Source organism: Theropithecus gelada, chromosome 9, assembly GCF_003255815.1.
Source record: "Theropithecus gelada isolate Dixy chromosome 9, Tgel_1.0, whole genome shotgun sequence".
Classification (NCBI taxonomy): domain Eukaryota; kingdom Metazoa; phylum Chordata; class Mammalia; order Primates; family Cercopithecidae; genus Theropithecus; species Theropithecus gelada.
The window spans coordinates 110,523,767-110,539,099 of NC_037677.1; the positions used below are offsets into that span (position 1 = coordinate 110,523,767).

At 34.9% G+C, this 15,333-nt stretch overlaps 1 protein-coding gene across 1 annotated transcript in view; it reads left to right on the forward strand.

The window, feature by feature from the left end:
* The window catches only part of NHLRC2 (NHL repeat containing 2), a 56,645-nt gene extending 41,632 nt beyond the window's left edge, over window positions 1–15,013 (forward strand). Inside the window, exons 6-11 of the mRNA XM_025396820.1 lie at window positions 612–711; window positions 4,173–4,404; window positions 4,974–5,096; window positions 6,020–6,229; window positions 7,306–7,525; window positions 10,782–15,013. Of these exons, the coding sequence (XP_025252605.1) occupies window positions 612–711; window positions 4,173–4,404; window positions 4,974–5,096; window positions 6,020–6,229; window positions 7,306–7,525; window positions 10,782–11,038 (1,142 nt within the window). The 3' untranslated portion in view covers window positions 11,039–15,013. The remainder of the gene's footprint in view (window positions 1–611; window positions 712–4,172; window positions 4,405–4,973; window positions 5,097–6,019; window positions 6,230–7,305; window positions 7,526–10,781) is intronic.
* Window positions 15,014–15,333: the final 320 nt, after the last annotated feature.

Consider the following 15,333-nt stretch of genomic DNA (forward strand, 5'->3'; position numbering starts at 1 on the left):
GATGTTGCCTCTAAGCATTACTCTGAGTGCATCACATGCTTTGAGCCTTTTATTTGAATGTCAGTATATCTAAAATAACGGAATATTTTATTAGCTTATGTTTCCTGTTCATTTTAGTAGTCCCAGGTTGTGGCTCTAGAATAACTGAAACACTGTGGTATACTAAAAATTAATTGTGGAAAGCTTTTGATGTAGTTTTAAGGTGATTAAGCAGAGACAGTCCCCAGAATATATGTGTGCCAGTGTCACTTCTAATAGTTTGTGTCATGTAAAATAAGAAATCAAATGTTTAAAAATGTTGTTAATGCTCACTGTAAAATTAACAAACTGCTGAGGCAGAGTTCAGATGCAGAGATGCAGAGGACGTGTTCCTAGTGAGAATACTTTGGATTCCTGTGAAATTGTTGTGGGTAAAATTACAAGTCTAAAAAAGTAAACCTTTCACAAGAAAACAAAATTTTTAAAGATAACTTGAAACATTGGAAATATTTTTATTTATCAGATGATTCATAAACATATTGTTATCCTCCATAAATTTAACATTTTAAAACCATTGGAGTGTTTGTATAAACCAGATATGTATATAATAATAATGATTTATTCTTATAAAGGTTCAGAGGTCCAAAGAGGTGACATTTTGTGGATAGCCATGGCAGGGACTCATCAGATATGGGCACTCCTACTGGACTCTGGCAAACTGCCAAAGAAAAAGTAAGTGACAGCCTCTCTCTTTGAGTAGACTGTACTACTTTGGTGTTCATAGAGTTTCTTTTTTCAAAATCACCATCCTCACTGTACCAGTCAGGATGTGCTAGGTTATACTGCCATAGCACACAATGCATATTCTCAGTGGCTTAAAGCAAGGTGTGTTTCTTGCTCGTTCGCATGGGTTCACTGGGACCACTACTCTGTTGCCCAGGCTGATGAAACAGCCTGGAGCTGTGGGGAGCTTTGCCAGTCATCCTGGCACAGGGAGAGAGAAAGAGGTGGTAAGTTACTCACTGACTCTTAAAATTTCTACTCTGACACACATCACTTCTACTCTCATTTTATCAGCCAGAGTAAGTCTTAGGGCCACACTTCACTTCAGGGAACCTGCAAAGAATCATTCGCCTTAATATCTAGGAAGAGAACTAAGAATATTCAGTGGGCCCTTATCTTTTAAGACATAGTTGAACTATTTCTAATCATTCATTCAAATAGTTGAATACCACATAGCAGAGTGCTTAATAACTCAGTTTTTGTAGTCAGGCCTGAGATTGAATCCTGGCTCTGCCATTTATTATCTGTGTGAGTTTAGGAGAGCCACTTGAACTTCCGAAGCTTCAGTTTCCTTCTTGATATTACCTCATAGGCTTGCTTTGAGGATTAATAATACATGTGGAGAGCTTGGCGTGGTGCCTAACATGTACAGTAAACATAGGTGGCTTTGCTGTCACAAGGATATAAGGATGAAAGGGTCGTGTCTACCAAGTTTCTCATATTTTTTCCTTAGAGCCTTTCCTCTTCCCCCACTACCCCAGGCAGAACGGGCCATACTCTTCTCTGTGACCTCACCGTACCTGGTATGTAGTTACATCACTGCACTAAGTTTTCCTGCCCCAACCCGCTGCCCCTTCCTCTTTCTCTTCTCTCTTTTGACTGTTCCTATTTTTAGCCATTTCCTCCTACTAAACTGTCTCTTAAAGGAAAGAATCCTCTCCCATTCATTTTTGTGTCCCTTGTACCTAGCACAGTATCTGGTACCTAAGAGGAGCTCAGTAAGGGTTTGAGAATAAATGAGTAAAAGCCATTAACCAGAAGGGCTGTCAAATAGCCATGGAAGATGGTCATCTCAAGTTACCATTAATAGAAAGCATGATTTATATAGATCATTCAAAATAGCAGATATTCCAAATAGTGTGTTATGTTTGTGCGTGTTGCTTTGGACACATTTATATAATGTGTTACGACATTTAATCGTTTAGTAAATATTTGTGAAACATACTATATGCTAGGCAATAGGGATGAAATAATATGCTCACTATGTTAAGGATAAAATGAAAAGATGTGGTTGCTGTCATCAGCGAACTTACAGAGGAAGAATCAGATCAGCAAACAATTAAAAATTAGTGTGTGCAAAAGGAATCACTGCAAATTGAAATTGTTCGGCCAGGCGCGGTGGGTCACGCCTGTAATCCCAGCACTTTGGGAGGCCGAGGCGGGCAGATCACAAGGTCAGTAGTTCGAGACCAGATTGACCAACATGGTGAAACCCCGTCTCTACTAAAAATACAAAAAGTTAGCTGGGCGTGGTGGTGCGCGCCTGTAATCCCAGCTACTCAGGAGGCTGTGGCAGGAGAATCGCTTGAACCCAGGAGGCGGAAGGTTGCAGTGAGCGGAGATTGTGCCACTGCACTCCAGCCAGGGCGACAGAGCGAGACTCTGTTTTAAAAAAAAAAAAAATTGAAATTGTTCCTTATATAAGTAAGCGGAAGACGCAACATCAGTAAGATTTGGTTGTCAAGGAGGGCTTCTTGGAAGAGGCAACTAAACAGAGACCTGATAGAGTAGTAGGAGTTAGGGAGAGTGGGAAGTTTTCCAGGCAAGAATTGGCACTAAGGATGTCAGTAGAAGCCAGATCACACCATGCCTTGTGAGTACTTTTAAGGGATTTGGATATTCTACAAGCCTTTCTAAAAAGGTTTAAGCTGGGAAGTGACATGATTAGATTTGTGTTTTTGAAAGAACACTAGCAGCACTCAGAGTGGAACAAGACTAGAGGCAGAGATAAGAGATACCACTGAGGAGCCTATTTCTGTTATTGAGGCAGGAGATGATAGTAGCCTGAACAGTGAGATTACCAATAAGATTTTACATGAGGCATAATTGTAAACAGCAAACAGAAGTAACAGAAGTTGCCAGAATATGCTCTTCTGGGTGATGACTGTTTTAGAGATAGATGGTCCAGAGCTGCCTAAATTTCCTCATAAGTAGAGTTGTCATTCTCCTTCATAATAGGAAATTGGCACTAGGACTACACTGACCTGTATTTTAGTTTTAAGGATGTATTATCTTTACTACCGATCTTCAAGTAGTAATGACCTTTAGCATTTTAAGAGTTATTGTTTCTCCCTACTCTTTTTTTTATTTAATTAAGAAAACTCTTTTTTAAAGTATTAAGACTCCTTGTAGACTCCTTTCAATTAATTTGTTTAGCATATTAGTTATTACATACATGGTACTTGCTATGTTTATACATTTCTTGAATAAGTGGCCATATTTTGTGCATGCTAAATCCCTTTGCCTCTGTCCCCTGCTCCTTACCTAACTTATTACAGGAACATATCAGCCAGTAAGTGATGGTGAATTCAGGCTTTTGCATATTCAGAAATGATTTACACAGACTCTCATTTTGTGTCCTGAGTCAACTGCTTCTCTTCCCTCAACACAACACACTACCATGTCTTCCTTACAATCTCTCTGGCATAAACTTAAAAACCAGGGTCTAAAACTTTCTCTGCATTACAAAAGGAATCATTGCAATAGTTCTTTAAATAGAAATTTCCCTAATGTATATAAGAAATTGATTTGTACAATTGATATAATTGTACGTAATTATCCCATGCAATTGTAAGATAATTATGTATAATTATATCATTTTTCATATAATAGTAATGTCTGACCTGGCTATCTTTCAAAAACTATTCTTTAATTCCTTTTGCTAGTCTCTATTTATATACAAGATCACAAAACATTTTTAATGCAAATTGAAGCTTTAAACTATCAAGAGCTAGATAGTCTTTTTAGTTCCCTTTCAAGAACCTCATATTGCATGAAACTAAGAAGTTAAGAATTTAAGGTAGTAAAACCAACCTATCTCATCAATAATCTGATCATTATTTTTATCTTATAATTCTATCAGGGATCACTTGTTTAACATTTGAAAGTGATTTCAGTTTTGTGTATGTCAAAGTAAAGTAAGAAGTTCCCTACACAGTGAGTAAATAAGTTAATGGTTGGAAAAATGACAGTGAAAGCTGACTTGAACAATTTAAGTAGGCCAAGATCACTAGTTTATTTTCTACGAGGCTTATCACTATTGATTTGATTATTTACATTCATTTATTTAAGAACTAAATTGCACACAATATACCACATGTTAACTCCACCTATGAACTTGTCTTTTTCAGTGAGTTAACAAAAGGAACCTGCCTTAGGTTTGCTGGAAGTGGAAATGAAGAGAATCGAAACAACGCCTATCCTCACAAGGCAGGTTTTGCCCAACCTTCAGGCCTTTCCTTGGCCTCTGAAGATCCCTGGAGCTGCTTGTTTGTAGCAGATAGTGAGAGCAGTACAGTGAGAACCATTTCTCTGAAAGATGGAGCAGTGAAGCACCTCGTAGGAGGAGAAAGAGACCCCAAGGTAAGGACAGTCACTCTTGCACAGTGCGGTCAGACACTGAGCAAGCTGTCAATTTTGTGAATTATAGAAAATTAATAAGATTTAAAAGAGATCATCCTTGGCCTATCTGCGAATCAAAATGAAAGTCAAACCAAAGGAAATGTGACTATAAAGCAACATGAGGAACACTGCATCTAAGAAAAGTGAACTGACTCTATTATGTATAAATGTTAAGGTTTCCGGGAGAAAGAAAGGATGAAGCATTGATTATTGGAGAAAAGAAAAAAAATGTAAATTAGATGTTGGGCAGTGGGGTGGAAACAGCACCAGACTAGTGGATTTGACCTATTCCTAACCAGATGTAGTATTGTGAGTAAAACTACTAAGCACCACAGATTAACACAGGTTCAAAATACTGTCATTTTTTTCTAATCTGAATGAAGTATCCAACCCTATTTATATGAAAATCAGCATTTTCCCTTTTAACTTAAATACCATTTATAGCTATTTGAATTTTCACTTCATATCCTAGCAAAACACTGTACAAGTTATAATAACTGCTGTTTCTTTTCTTTTTAAAAAAATTGAAGAATTTATTTGCTTTTGGTGATGTTGATGGAGTAGGAATCAATGCAAAGCTTCAGCACCCCCTTGGAGTAACATGGGACAAAAAAAGGAATTTACTTTATGTGGCAGACTCCTACAATCACAAGGTGAGTCGTGACAGAATTATATAATATCTTGCTTTTTGTGTGTGGCGTTTAAAATGCTGAAAGATCTGTGAGCCTCCTACAACTGCCACTCTAAAATATAGAAAGGAGTAACAGTATTTGACAACTATAACCCAGCCTGTTCTGCTCTTTTCTTGGTCCTTGCTTTGCCAAGAGGTTGTGATGGTATTCTGAACTAGGGAAAGCACTGAACCAGTTCCAGTGGCAATAGCCAATAGTTGTGAATTGTAACCCATCAAAGCTGCTTAGTAACATATTCAGTATATCAAGAGAAGGCAAGTAGCAGGGAAATTAATATGTCAACTAACAAATGAACGTTTTTGAGCTGTTGCATAGTTACAATGCCTGTTAGTAAATAATTTTGTTTTCAGCAGCATTTCCATTTTTGTCTATTAAATTGTTTTAAGTTTTATTGCACTTTTACTTTTTACAAAAAATCACTGGATAATAAATATTCATACAGTACTTCATGATGTGAGACCATAAATTTAATATAATTGAGACATAACTGGCAATCATTAAGTTTAACAAAGGTAGCAAATCCTCAGGCAATGCTGGATGCTCAGGAAGACAAAGTCAGTTCAGTCGTGAAAGTGTGTCCCATTGTGAAGAAACACAATTCAATTAAAAAAATTTTTTTTTAATTCCAGAAATGATTTCATCAAAGATTGCTTCCAGAAGACAAGATGGAGCTAGGGATTTTACGTAGTTTTTAGTTCTTAGAATAGAATATCTCCCCTTAGACTGTAATTTGAATGTTTGGCTTTTCAAGAAAATATGGAAATAACTATTCCTTTTGTGAGATTTTTGAGAATATTAATGGCAGTCAGAAATTAGCTTGCTTGATACTATATTCTGCAATACTGCAAAAATGAGATTGATCTTTTTTGTTCTTTGTTTTTTAGATTAAAGTTGTGGATCCAAAAACAAAAAACTGTACAACATTAGCAGGAACTGGAGACACAAATAATGTTACCAGTTCCAGTTTTACCGAGTCAACTTTTAATGAACCAGGAGGCTTGTGTATTGGAGAGAATGGACAATTATTGTATGTGGCAGACACCAATAATCATCAAATTAAAATAATGGATTTAGAAACAAAAATGGTATCTGTGGTAAGTAATTTTAAAATATAAGTTAAAGGATATGGTTTTAAGAATGATACTAAGATCCTCACAGCACTGACAGGCATTTTTGGTTAGGCTGTCTCCAGGAGAGTAGTAAGTGGATGCTTCTGTTGTGTTCTTTGACAAAGAGACCAGCAGGACTGCTTTAAGGATATCCTTCTATTCTTAAAATAAAAGTTCCATCTGTGCTGAGAGTTTGAAAAAAATACTGGAAATTGGAGGGAATCTAATGAACCTTCAAGAAAAAAAAAAGGAGAGGACTCAGATCTGTTTTTAAGTGTACAGACATACTGACATACAGTACATACACCTGCTCTGTGGGTTGGGTTATTTAGCTTTTTGTTTTTTTCAGTGACCTTTAGATCAGCGTGTAGCCTTTGTTTCCCTGTGATGAATCCATTACCAAATAATCATCTAACAAAAGCTTTAGAAGCCACATTTCTCAAGACATTGAAAATAAGATTGTGGAAGAAACTTATTTAAATGAGTTATAGTCAGTTTTTAAAGATATGGACATGGTTTCTTATAGAATTTTCAAGGAGAAATATCTGTTATAAACTAATTCTTGTTGTATGATATGTACCTGAAAAAAATGCAGCAGTTTTTTTCTGAAAGTCTGGTAATTTACATGGTATATTTTTAAAATAAAAAACACAGATTACTGTTGCAATGTAAGTGTCATTTCTCTTCACGTAGATCTCTGATATAAGATGAGTAACATCTTCTTATAGTTGACAATGAAAATTATAAGAAAATGTGTATCTACTGTGTTTAAATTTATAAACTTTTGCTAATCTCCTGCCATCTATATATAGTGGACAGTTACTTTTATTCTGTCTCATTCATAAGTGTTGGGTTTTGTTGTTGTTGCTAAGATAAACTACTTCTGTGTCTACAAAAATCTTGAGCGCCTCTAACTAACACATTCTAATTCAAACTAGAATAGCAATTAGTTTCATTGACATAGAACTTCATTATTCTACTAAAGTCTAAAAATATGCTTTCTCATTCTATAATTAATATAAAGTTCTTATGTTTTAATAACAGATTTTCTTACTTCCTAGCTCCCCATCTTCAGATCTGAAAATGCTGTAGTAGATGGCCCATTCCTGGTAGAAAAACAGAAGACATTACCCAAACTACCTAAATCTGCTCCAAGCATTAGGCTTTCCCCTGTGACTGTGTGTGCTGGCCAGACTCTTCAGTTCAAACTCAGATTGGACCTCCCATCAGGATCAAAGCTAACAGAAGGAGTACCCAGTTGCTGGTTTCTAAGAGCTGAAGGTATGAGTGTAAGCTTGCAAATACTAATACATCGTACATTCTTGATGTTTAATCTAGTTATTTTTTATTTGTTAGGAGACATTTTTACTCTGTATGGGCAAGATTTGAAGGAGATGATGTGAACAAACGAATCCAGATCCAACCCCACATTGGCCATTTGCTTTAGTCTTCAAGAGTCTTTCCTCCCTTTTATTAAAGAATAGTGTAACTCACCAAAAGTTACGAGTCAGTTGTTAGCATGATTGCTTGGAATATGGGCTTTCCTATACCTCATCACTTATTCTGATCCTATTCTTCATTCTATTCTTGTTCCAAAAAGTCTTAAAAAGTCTGAAATAGAAAAATAAAGTGGAGCCTCCTTATTTAACATCTTTTTTTGTAACTCTTCCTTTCAGTCACTGTTACGCATTCCTCCTTTTCTTCTATTTGTGAATCACAGTGTGAGCTAACTCCTTACTTCATTTGTCTATGGTAAGGAATCAGTATACTGCTTGCCTTGCAGTAGTGCTTTCCAACATCTGTAACCTGGTGGACAAAAATTTTAAAGTGAAATTTTAGTGGTTCAGAACTTCTAAATTACAACTTGTCTCTAATGATGTTCCTCTGTCCTGGTCTCCCACGCTCTTTCACACTTTCTCACTCAATTTTCCATTTCCTTCCCAACTCCTCGTCCTTCATACCCTCTCACACACTTTTGTATATTACCCAAATCCTGGGTAATTCATGCCTTCTTACCTTCGACTTTCTCAGGGCAGCAGCTACTGACCCGCAATTATAATATCAACTTAGTGTCTAAACCAAGAGGATAATGATATCTTGGTAGACTACCTGGGAGGAACTGCTGGTTAGTGTTTGGGAGGCTGATTCTAGGGTGATTGAGTCTGTAGGGAAACCACTGCTTGTCACTCCCCACAAGGGAGAAGGCTAACATGTAGTAGTAGGACCTTTGGAGCTTGCTTTGTAGACAGAAGAATACTCAAACCCTGGCCACTCCATAGCTATCTGTGGGTTCGGAGCAAGTCCTAGACTGCCAGTTTAAGTCTGGAAGTACTACATCAGTTGGAGATCATTAATTTAATTTTTCTCAGTGTAACTGTAAGAGCAGTCACTGTAACAGTAGTGTATTAAATGGTGTCACTGTGGGAGCAGTATATTAATTTTTAAAATAGGATATTGACAAATTAACATTTGTCTGCATTGTCAGACACACTAATTAATATTGAGTCATTGGTATATAAAATACAGATAATATTCAAGTAAAGTAGTTTATAGAGACTTTATTATTTGTCTAAGATATTGGCCCCATTTTTGTTATATAGGAGCAGATAATTTTCAGGCAATAATCCTAATAATTTAAAGTTTTTGAATATTACAGAGTACATTTGTACACTTATATTTAAAGGACATTTTCTCTTCTGGCTTGTTTTTTAGAAACACTTATTTTTAGCCAAATTTTGGTCTGTATAATCTTAAAGAAGTTAGAATATATGCAAGTTTTAAGCCCAAAAAAAGCAGTATAAAAGCACTACGTGTATTATAACTTCACAAATTGTGTGTGTGATATATATGAAAAATATCTAAAGAAACATTTTCTGTTTTATTTCTAGATTTGGACATTAAAATAGCTCAGTATTACTTTCTTTGATTTAAAATATAAGAAGTTGGCTGTGCACGGTGGCTCACACCTGTAATCCCAGCACTTTGGGAGACAGAGTTGGGCAGATCATGAGGTCTGGAGATTGAGACCATCTTGGCTAACAAGATGAAACCCATCTCTACTAAAAAACAAAAAATTAGCCGAGCGTGGTGGTGGGTGCCTGTAGTCCCAGCTACTCAGGAGGCTTAAGCAGGAGAATGGTGTGAACCCAGGAGGTGGAGCTTGCAGTGAGCCAAGCTCGTGCCACTGCACTGCAGCCTGGGTGACAGAGCAAGACTCCGTCTCAAAATAAATAAATAAAACAAAAATAAAATACAAGAAGTTCTCTACTGATCTCTCTAGCAAAGTCATGCGTAAGATAAAAGATACTCTCCAGTCCAGGAATAAGCAAAGAAAACCAAAGAATTTTAAAGAGAATTTAAAAAGAATTCTTTAAAAGCTTCAACATGGAAGTTTTGTACTTATCTCTCTAGGTTCTTATCTTTCACCTTACTCTTATTTGACATATTTTTCTCAAATTTGATTTTTCAGTAAACTAAAGCAATAAATTAAAAGAGACATCAAGAGGACTGATAAAGGCAGGTACCCTGAGTTGGCTGACTCATCCTGAGAACAAAAGAAAGAGACAGAAAAGCTAAAAAGTAGACAGCATTTCATCACACTCAGTAGATGGTCCAGTTTTTGTACAGATGCCCCAAGTAATTGATAAGTGATTAGAAAATGTTCAGTGTTCTCCATTTACATGGTGGGAAAGCATTTCATATATTTGCCAAATGCTGACTCTTGACGCTGCCACCCTCTTAGGCTGAATGTCTGTATGTGTCTGTGCTTCCCCACTATGACACGTGTGTTCCTTCTAAGAGAAGGTCGAGATGAATAAAGACATTTAAAGATGATTTTAATTCTTGAGGGCTTAAAATTTGTTAGTGGTTTATTCTATTTTTGTTATAGATAATCTGTTTATTTCTAGGAAGAGTTTTACGTGTTAAAATGAGATATACAAAATCCCTTGGTTTTCGCATTACTTAGGCCCACAGAGAATAGATATGCAGTGGTACCTGTTTCTAAATAAATAAGTGTGTGTGTTTTTAAATTATTTTTAGATATTTAATAATTCATTATTAAGCAGAAAGTCACTATAGAGTTGCACATACATTTGTATTCCCTAGATAAAATTTTATTTTGTAGTTTTTATATCCCCGAAGACTTTTATCTATTTGGTAAAAATGATCCATTTTATCATGTGTCATATGTTTATTTCTAAAATTTAATAGGATTTGTTTTTAACTTTAGAGATTAAGGCTTTATAGCCATATTTTCTACATTCAGCTTGATTTTAACAGGAATAAATATGTAATTTATCGTATCCAAACAAAGGAAGAACTATAATAATTAGATATAATGATCATCAGACTGGGAACTTCTAATGAGTGGTCAGTGTATATTATTTATATTTATGTCCTTCCCACAGACCACAGTGCCTGGCAGTTAGAGATTTTTAATAAATATTTGTTGATTGAGTTTATCTAGTCTTCATAAGATAGTCCCAGTTTTCTACTTGTCTTAAACAGTCTTAATAATTTCCTTTTTAATTTTTAGGCAATGAATGGCTGCTTCAAGGACAGATGCCATCTGGAGATATAGAGAACATTTCCAGTCAACCAACAATTTCACTACAAATTCCTGATGATTGCTTATCACTTGAAGCCATTGTATCTGTCAGCGTGTTTCTTTATTACTGTAGTGCAGACAGCAGTGCTTGCATGATGAAGGCAATTTTGTTCAGTCAGCCTTTACAAATAACGGATACACAGCAAGGTTGCATAGCTCCAGTAGAGCTCAGGTATGTATTTTAGCCAGCCAGCTAGCTAGCAACCCATTGCCACCACCTGCTGTCCCCCATCCTGACTGTTTCTGTAATTTAAGGAAAGAAAACTTCATTTCTGCCTCTGAATAACAAGATGCCCATTGCTCAGTTCTAATAACTGATATTAAAATAAAGCTATGCTTCTTACTTACTTTTTTTATTATAAACAAACTCCTTTGCTCTGGCTAATACTAGCTGAGTCATTGATCATCATTGGAACTATGATACTGTAATCTGTGTTGCTATTTGGCATAAGACTGAAGTTCACACTACAGTAGAGAATACTATAAGATAATTTGCAATGAATACTGATAATAATAATACCAGATATTTTAACTAACTTTTTCTACCTTTATTAATAACAATCAGCACACTTGAATGTGTAAATTTCACAGTAACTTTAGGCGGAACTTAAGCTCCGGTCCACATTTGTATAAGAACACCAAGTATTCAAGGCATAAAGTCTGTTGTAAGCCAAAAAAAAGTCTTTTCATCGCTATAGAAGCTTAAGGAGTACATCAGTGGTAAATACGATCTTTATTCTCTTCTGTGGTTTTCTCAGTTGAGATATTTTTAAAAGAGAGTTTTTATCTATTTTTATTATAAATTATTCGTTGTTTAACATACCATTATGAATGCCTTAAAACTGTACAGGTAAAGTTGGACATAGAATCTCTAAGCACCGACTCCTTTAGCTGTTTTTGAGTGACTGTATTACCAGATAATCCCAGAAGTATTACGACTTTCAAGGAAAAAGGGACTTCAGGACACATTACTTATTGTCTGTGATAAATAATTTATTTTGACAGCTAAATTTGATGGTTATGTATCTTGTTTTGGAAATGTACATTTCACTTGTAAGCATTAAATGCAGATTTGTTGGGTTTAGGTTTTGAGGTTTTTTGTTCCCCTAGTCAGAATTTAAATTATGGTCATTTATTGTGATGTTTTTAAAAATCACTTTTAAGCCTTCAAAGCGAAATTTTCAGTGTGAGGTGCTTTAATGCTGTTAATAGATACAGTATATCCTAATATATTACTCTTCAAAATATTAAGGCCGAAACAGTGATTTAATGATACTATTTTTAAATTTTTGGTTTTTAACCCTTAACAAAGATACTGAAAAGGTTTTTTTCTATTGTCATAGTTTATAACTACTTAAAAGCCTCATCTTGTTTTTCTTAAGACCTATTCAACATGTTTGTGATTTAATCAGCTTACAAGATTTTAAACACATCAGGTAAACCATGTTTATTTATTCAATAAATATTTATAGACATTATGGCATAATATGCTTCCCTTCCCTGTAAAAACAGTGCTAAATTTGAAGTGTAATCTTTTTTAAGCATCATTATCTATTTTTAATTTTTTTTTTTGAAATGTAGTACTAGTTTGTTTTATTCAAAGGTTAGCTGAATCTCTGAAGTAAGGATGTATATAAATCATGACATTGATTTTATCAATCATCTGCTGAAACTACTTTTACAGAGAAATATAGATATAAAATTAAAAGGAATCCTGTTTAAAATTGTATGTAATTACCTCATAAACCTTTTCTCTCCACAAGCAATCAAAAAAATGAAATGTTCTGTAATAAAAGGGTGTATAACATACTCTCTTTTATGGAGAATAGTCCCTAGTTATTTTATTTTATTTTACTTAATTTTTGAGACGTAGCCTGGCTCTGTGGCCCAGGCTGGGAGTGCAGTGGCGCGATGTAGGCTCGCTGCAACCTCTGCATCCCGGGTTCAAGAGATTCTCCTGCCTCAGCCTCCCAAGTAGCTTGGATTACAGGCACACGCCACCATGTCCAGCTAATTTTTTTGTATTTTTAGTAGAGACAGGGTTTCACCATGTTTGTCAGGCTGGTCCCAAATTCCTGGCCTCAGGTGATCCGCCCGCCTCTATCTCCCAGAGTGCTGGGATTACAGGCGTGAGTCACCGTGCCCTGCCAGCCAGCCTTAGTTATTTTTTAATCTCATTTGACTTACTATATTTCTCATTTCTAGATGGACAGGATGAGAATATTTTGGCCCAATCATTTTCTGTTTAAGGACATAAACCATTTCACACTTAAGAAGTATATACAATTTTAATTTGCTAATTTAGAAATATCTGACAATTTATTTTTCAATATAATATACAAACACAATGTTTATTACACATGTTCATGTACAGTGAAAATGCAAAGGCATTTTTTAGAATCTATTCCCCTTCATTTGTCTAGACAGTTTTAGGTTAGCCTTAGCTTATACTTTTCTTGACTTTCAAAATACAGTTTTATTGAACATTCTTATTCTTACCCACTGCCAGTCTGCATTGTTTTTGACATTAAAAGTATTATTTATATAGATTAATATGATTTTGAATAAATCACACTTAAGCAATATAAATAGGTTCCTAGAGTTTATGACGAGGATAAACCTCTCACATAAGAAGAAGCACTAGAAAGTTTATTTTTGAAACTCGATCCATATCTTGTAAGGACTTCTGCATATTTTTTATCTTTTGCTTTTCTTGTTGCATAAATTATTATGTCCAGTGATAGTTTAAAAAGAACAAGATTTTAGTGTAAGTCACCTCAATTGAAATGCCAGTAATGTGGCATTACATACATTTTATATAATACCTGAATCTTTGCCCTAAATTATTCTGCTAGTTTGTCACTGTTTTTTTCCTTTTCTCTTTATTATTTCACAAATGGTAGAATTTCTTGATATGATTCCTGTAAAGAGTTTAGCTTATCTTGAACATTCTGTCTTAAGCAAATATTTAACAAGGGAAAACTTTGTAGTTCAATCACCCATAAGTGTAACTCTAGCAAAATTCAATGACTATGAAAAATAATTTTTTTCTTAACTGTTCTAATAATATTTATAGTGTTATCAAACCTTCAGAAAGCTATAAATCCTAACACAGCCAGAAAAAAAAAAAATTTAGTATGTGTATATTTATGTAGGTGTGTGTGTACATACACAAAGATTAAGAATTATTTGTGATTCTTTTATGGCCAATATACTTTTGAGCTTATACAACTGAGATAAATTACTCTTTGCTTGTTTTTCTGTAATTGGAAAATTTAGGAAGATACTGAAAATACATATCTCTATAATGTAGTAATTTTCTGCCCGCACAAAGTTTACTATAATTTATGTCTACCAATTACAAATACAGTAGTTACATTTGGCATCACATTTAACCACAGTCATCAAAATCTACTTAAATTCTATAGTTGACAGTTACATAAGAATATATACAGCGGGAAAATGTCAGTGGTTCTTGTGAATGATGGAATTATGGATGTTTTTATTTTAATTCTACTTTGCTGTTTGTATTTTTTTTTTCTTTTCAGTGAGCAATGTGTTATTTTTAAAATCACGGTGGAGGGAAACCCATAAAGTTTAAAGAGTTAAAGTTAACTGAATCATAAGCACTTATATAATAACTTTTTTAAAGTCATTTTTATTACCAAAGCTCAGAACATTGTCTGGAATCCTTTGATCTACCGGTTCTCTTAAGTATGTGATTTTGTGAAGATAGCAATGGTTATAGCTTCTTTTGTTCTGGAATTTTTATTGTGTAACGTAGCATAGTGGTTAAGAGCTTGGATTTTGCAGTAACTTGGATTCTGATCCTTTAAAATGGGGCTAATGTACCTGCCTCATATTCAATGAAATATTGTGTGTAAAGCGCTTAGTAATTAATGAAACTGTTAATTATTGGCTTAGTTACTATAATGCTAATTTGGGACCATAAACACATATCACCCTACATTTTCTTTGCAACTGCAATTTGTAAAGGAAAATCTCCCACTAACTATTGGTTATGTTAATATTCTTCATAGAGTTGGGTTCAAGAAGAGAAATGTTTTATAATGAAGCATATAACTATTTTATAAACAACATTGTAGTTATAAAGAAGCATGCCTATAGTGTCATTAAAAATTTTTTAAACACTTTCTGGAGCTATAGGTAATGAACTTGCTTTGAGAGGGTCCAGACATACTCATCCTAAACCACATTCCTACAACTTATGCCCAACAGCTTGCACCAGAGTACTTACATCTTAACCAAAAAGTTTCACTCCAGTGGTGCTTCACAAAATCTTGAAAGTGCTTTCACATATATTGCCTCATTTGAGCTTCAAATAACCTTATAAATCGGTCAGGTAGATGTTAGTTTACAGAGGAGGAGACAGCTTTGTGATAGTGGTGACATATCTGAAGAATAGAAAACTCCCAGAATAGCGCTCGATGCCTAAAGTGGTGCCTGGTGCCAGCAGATG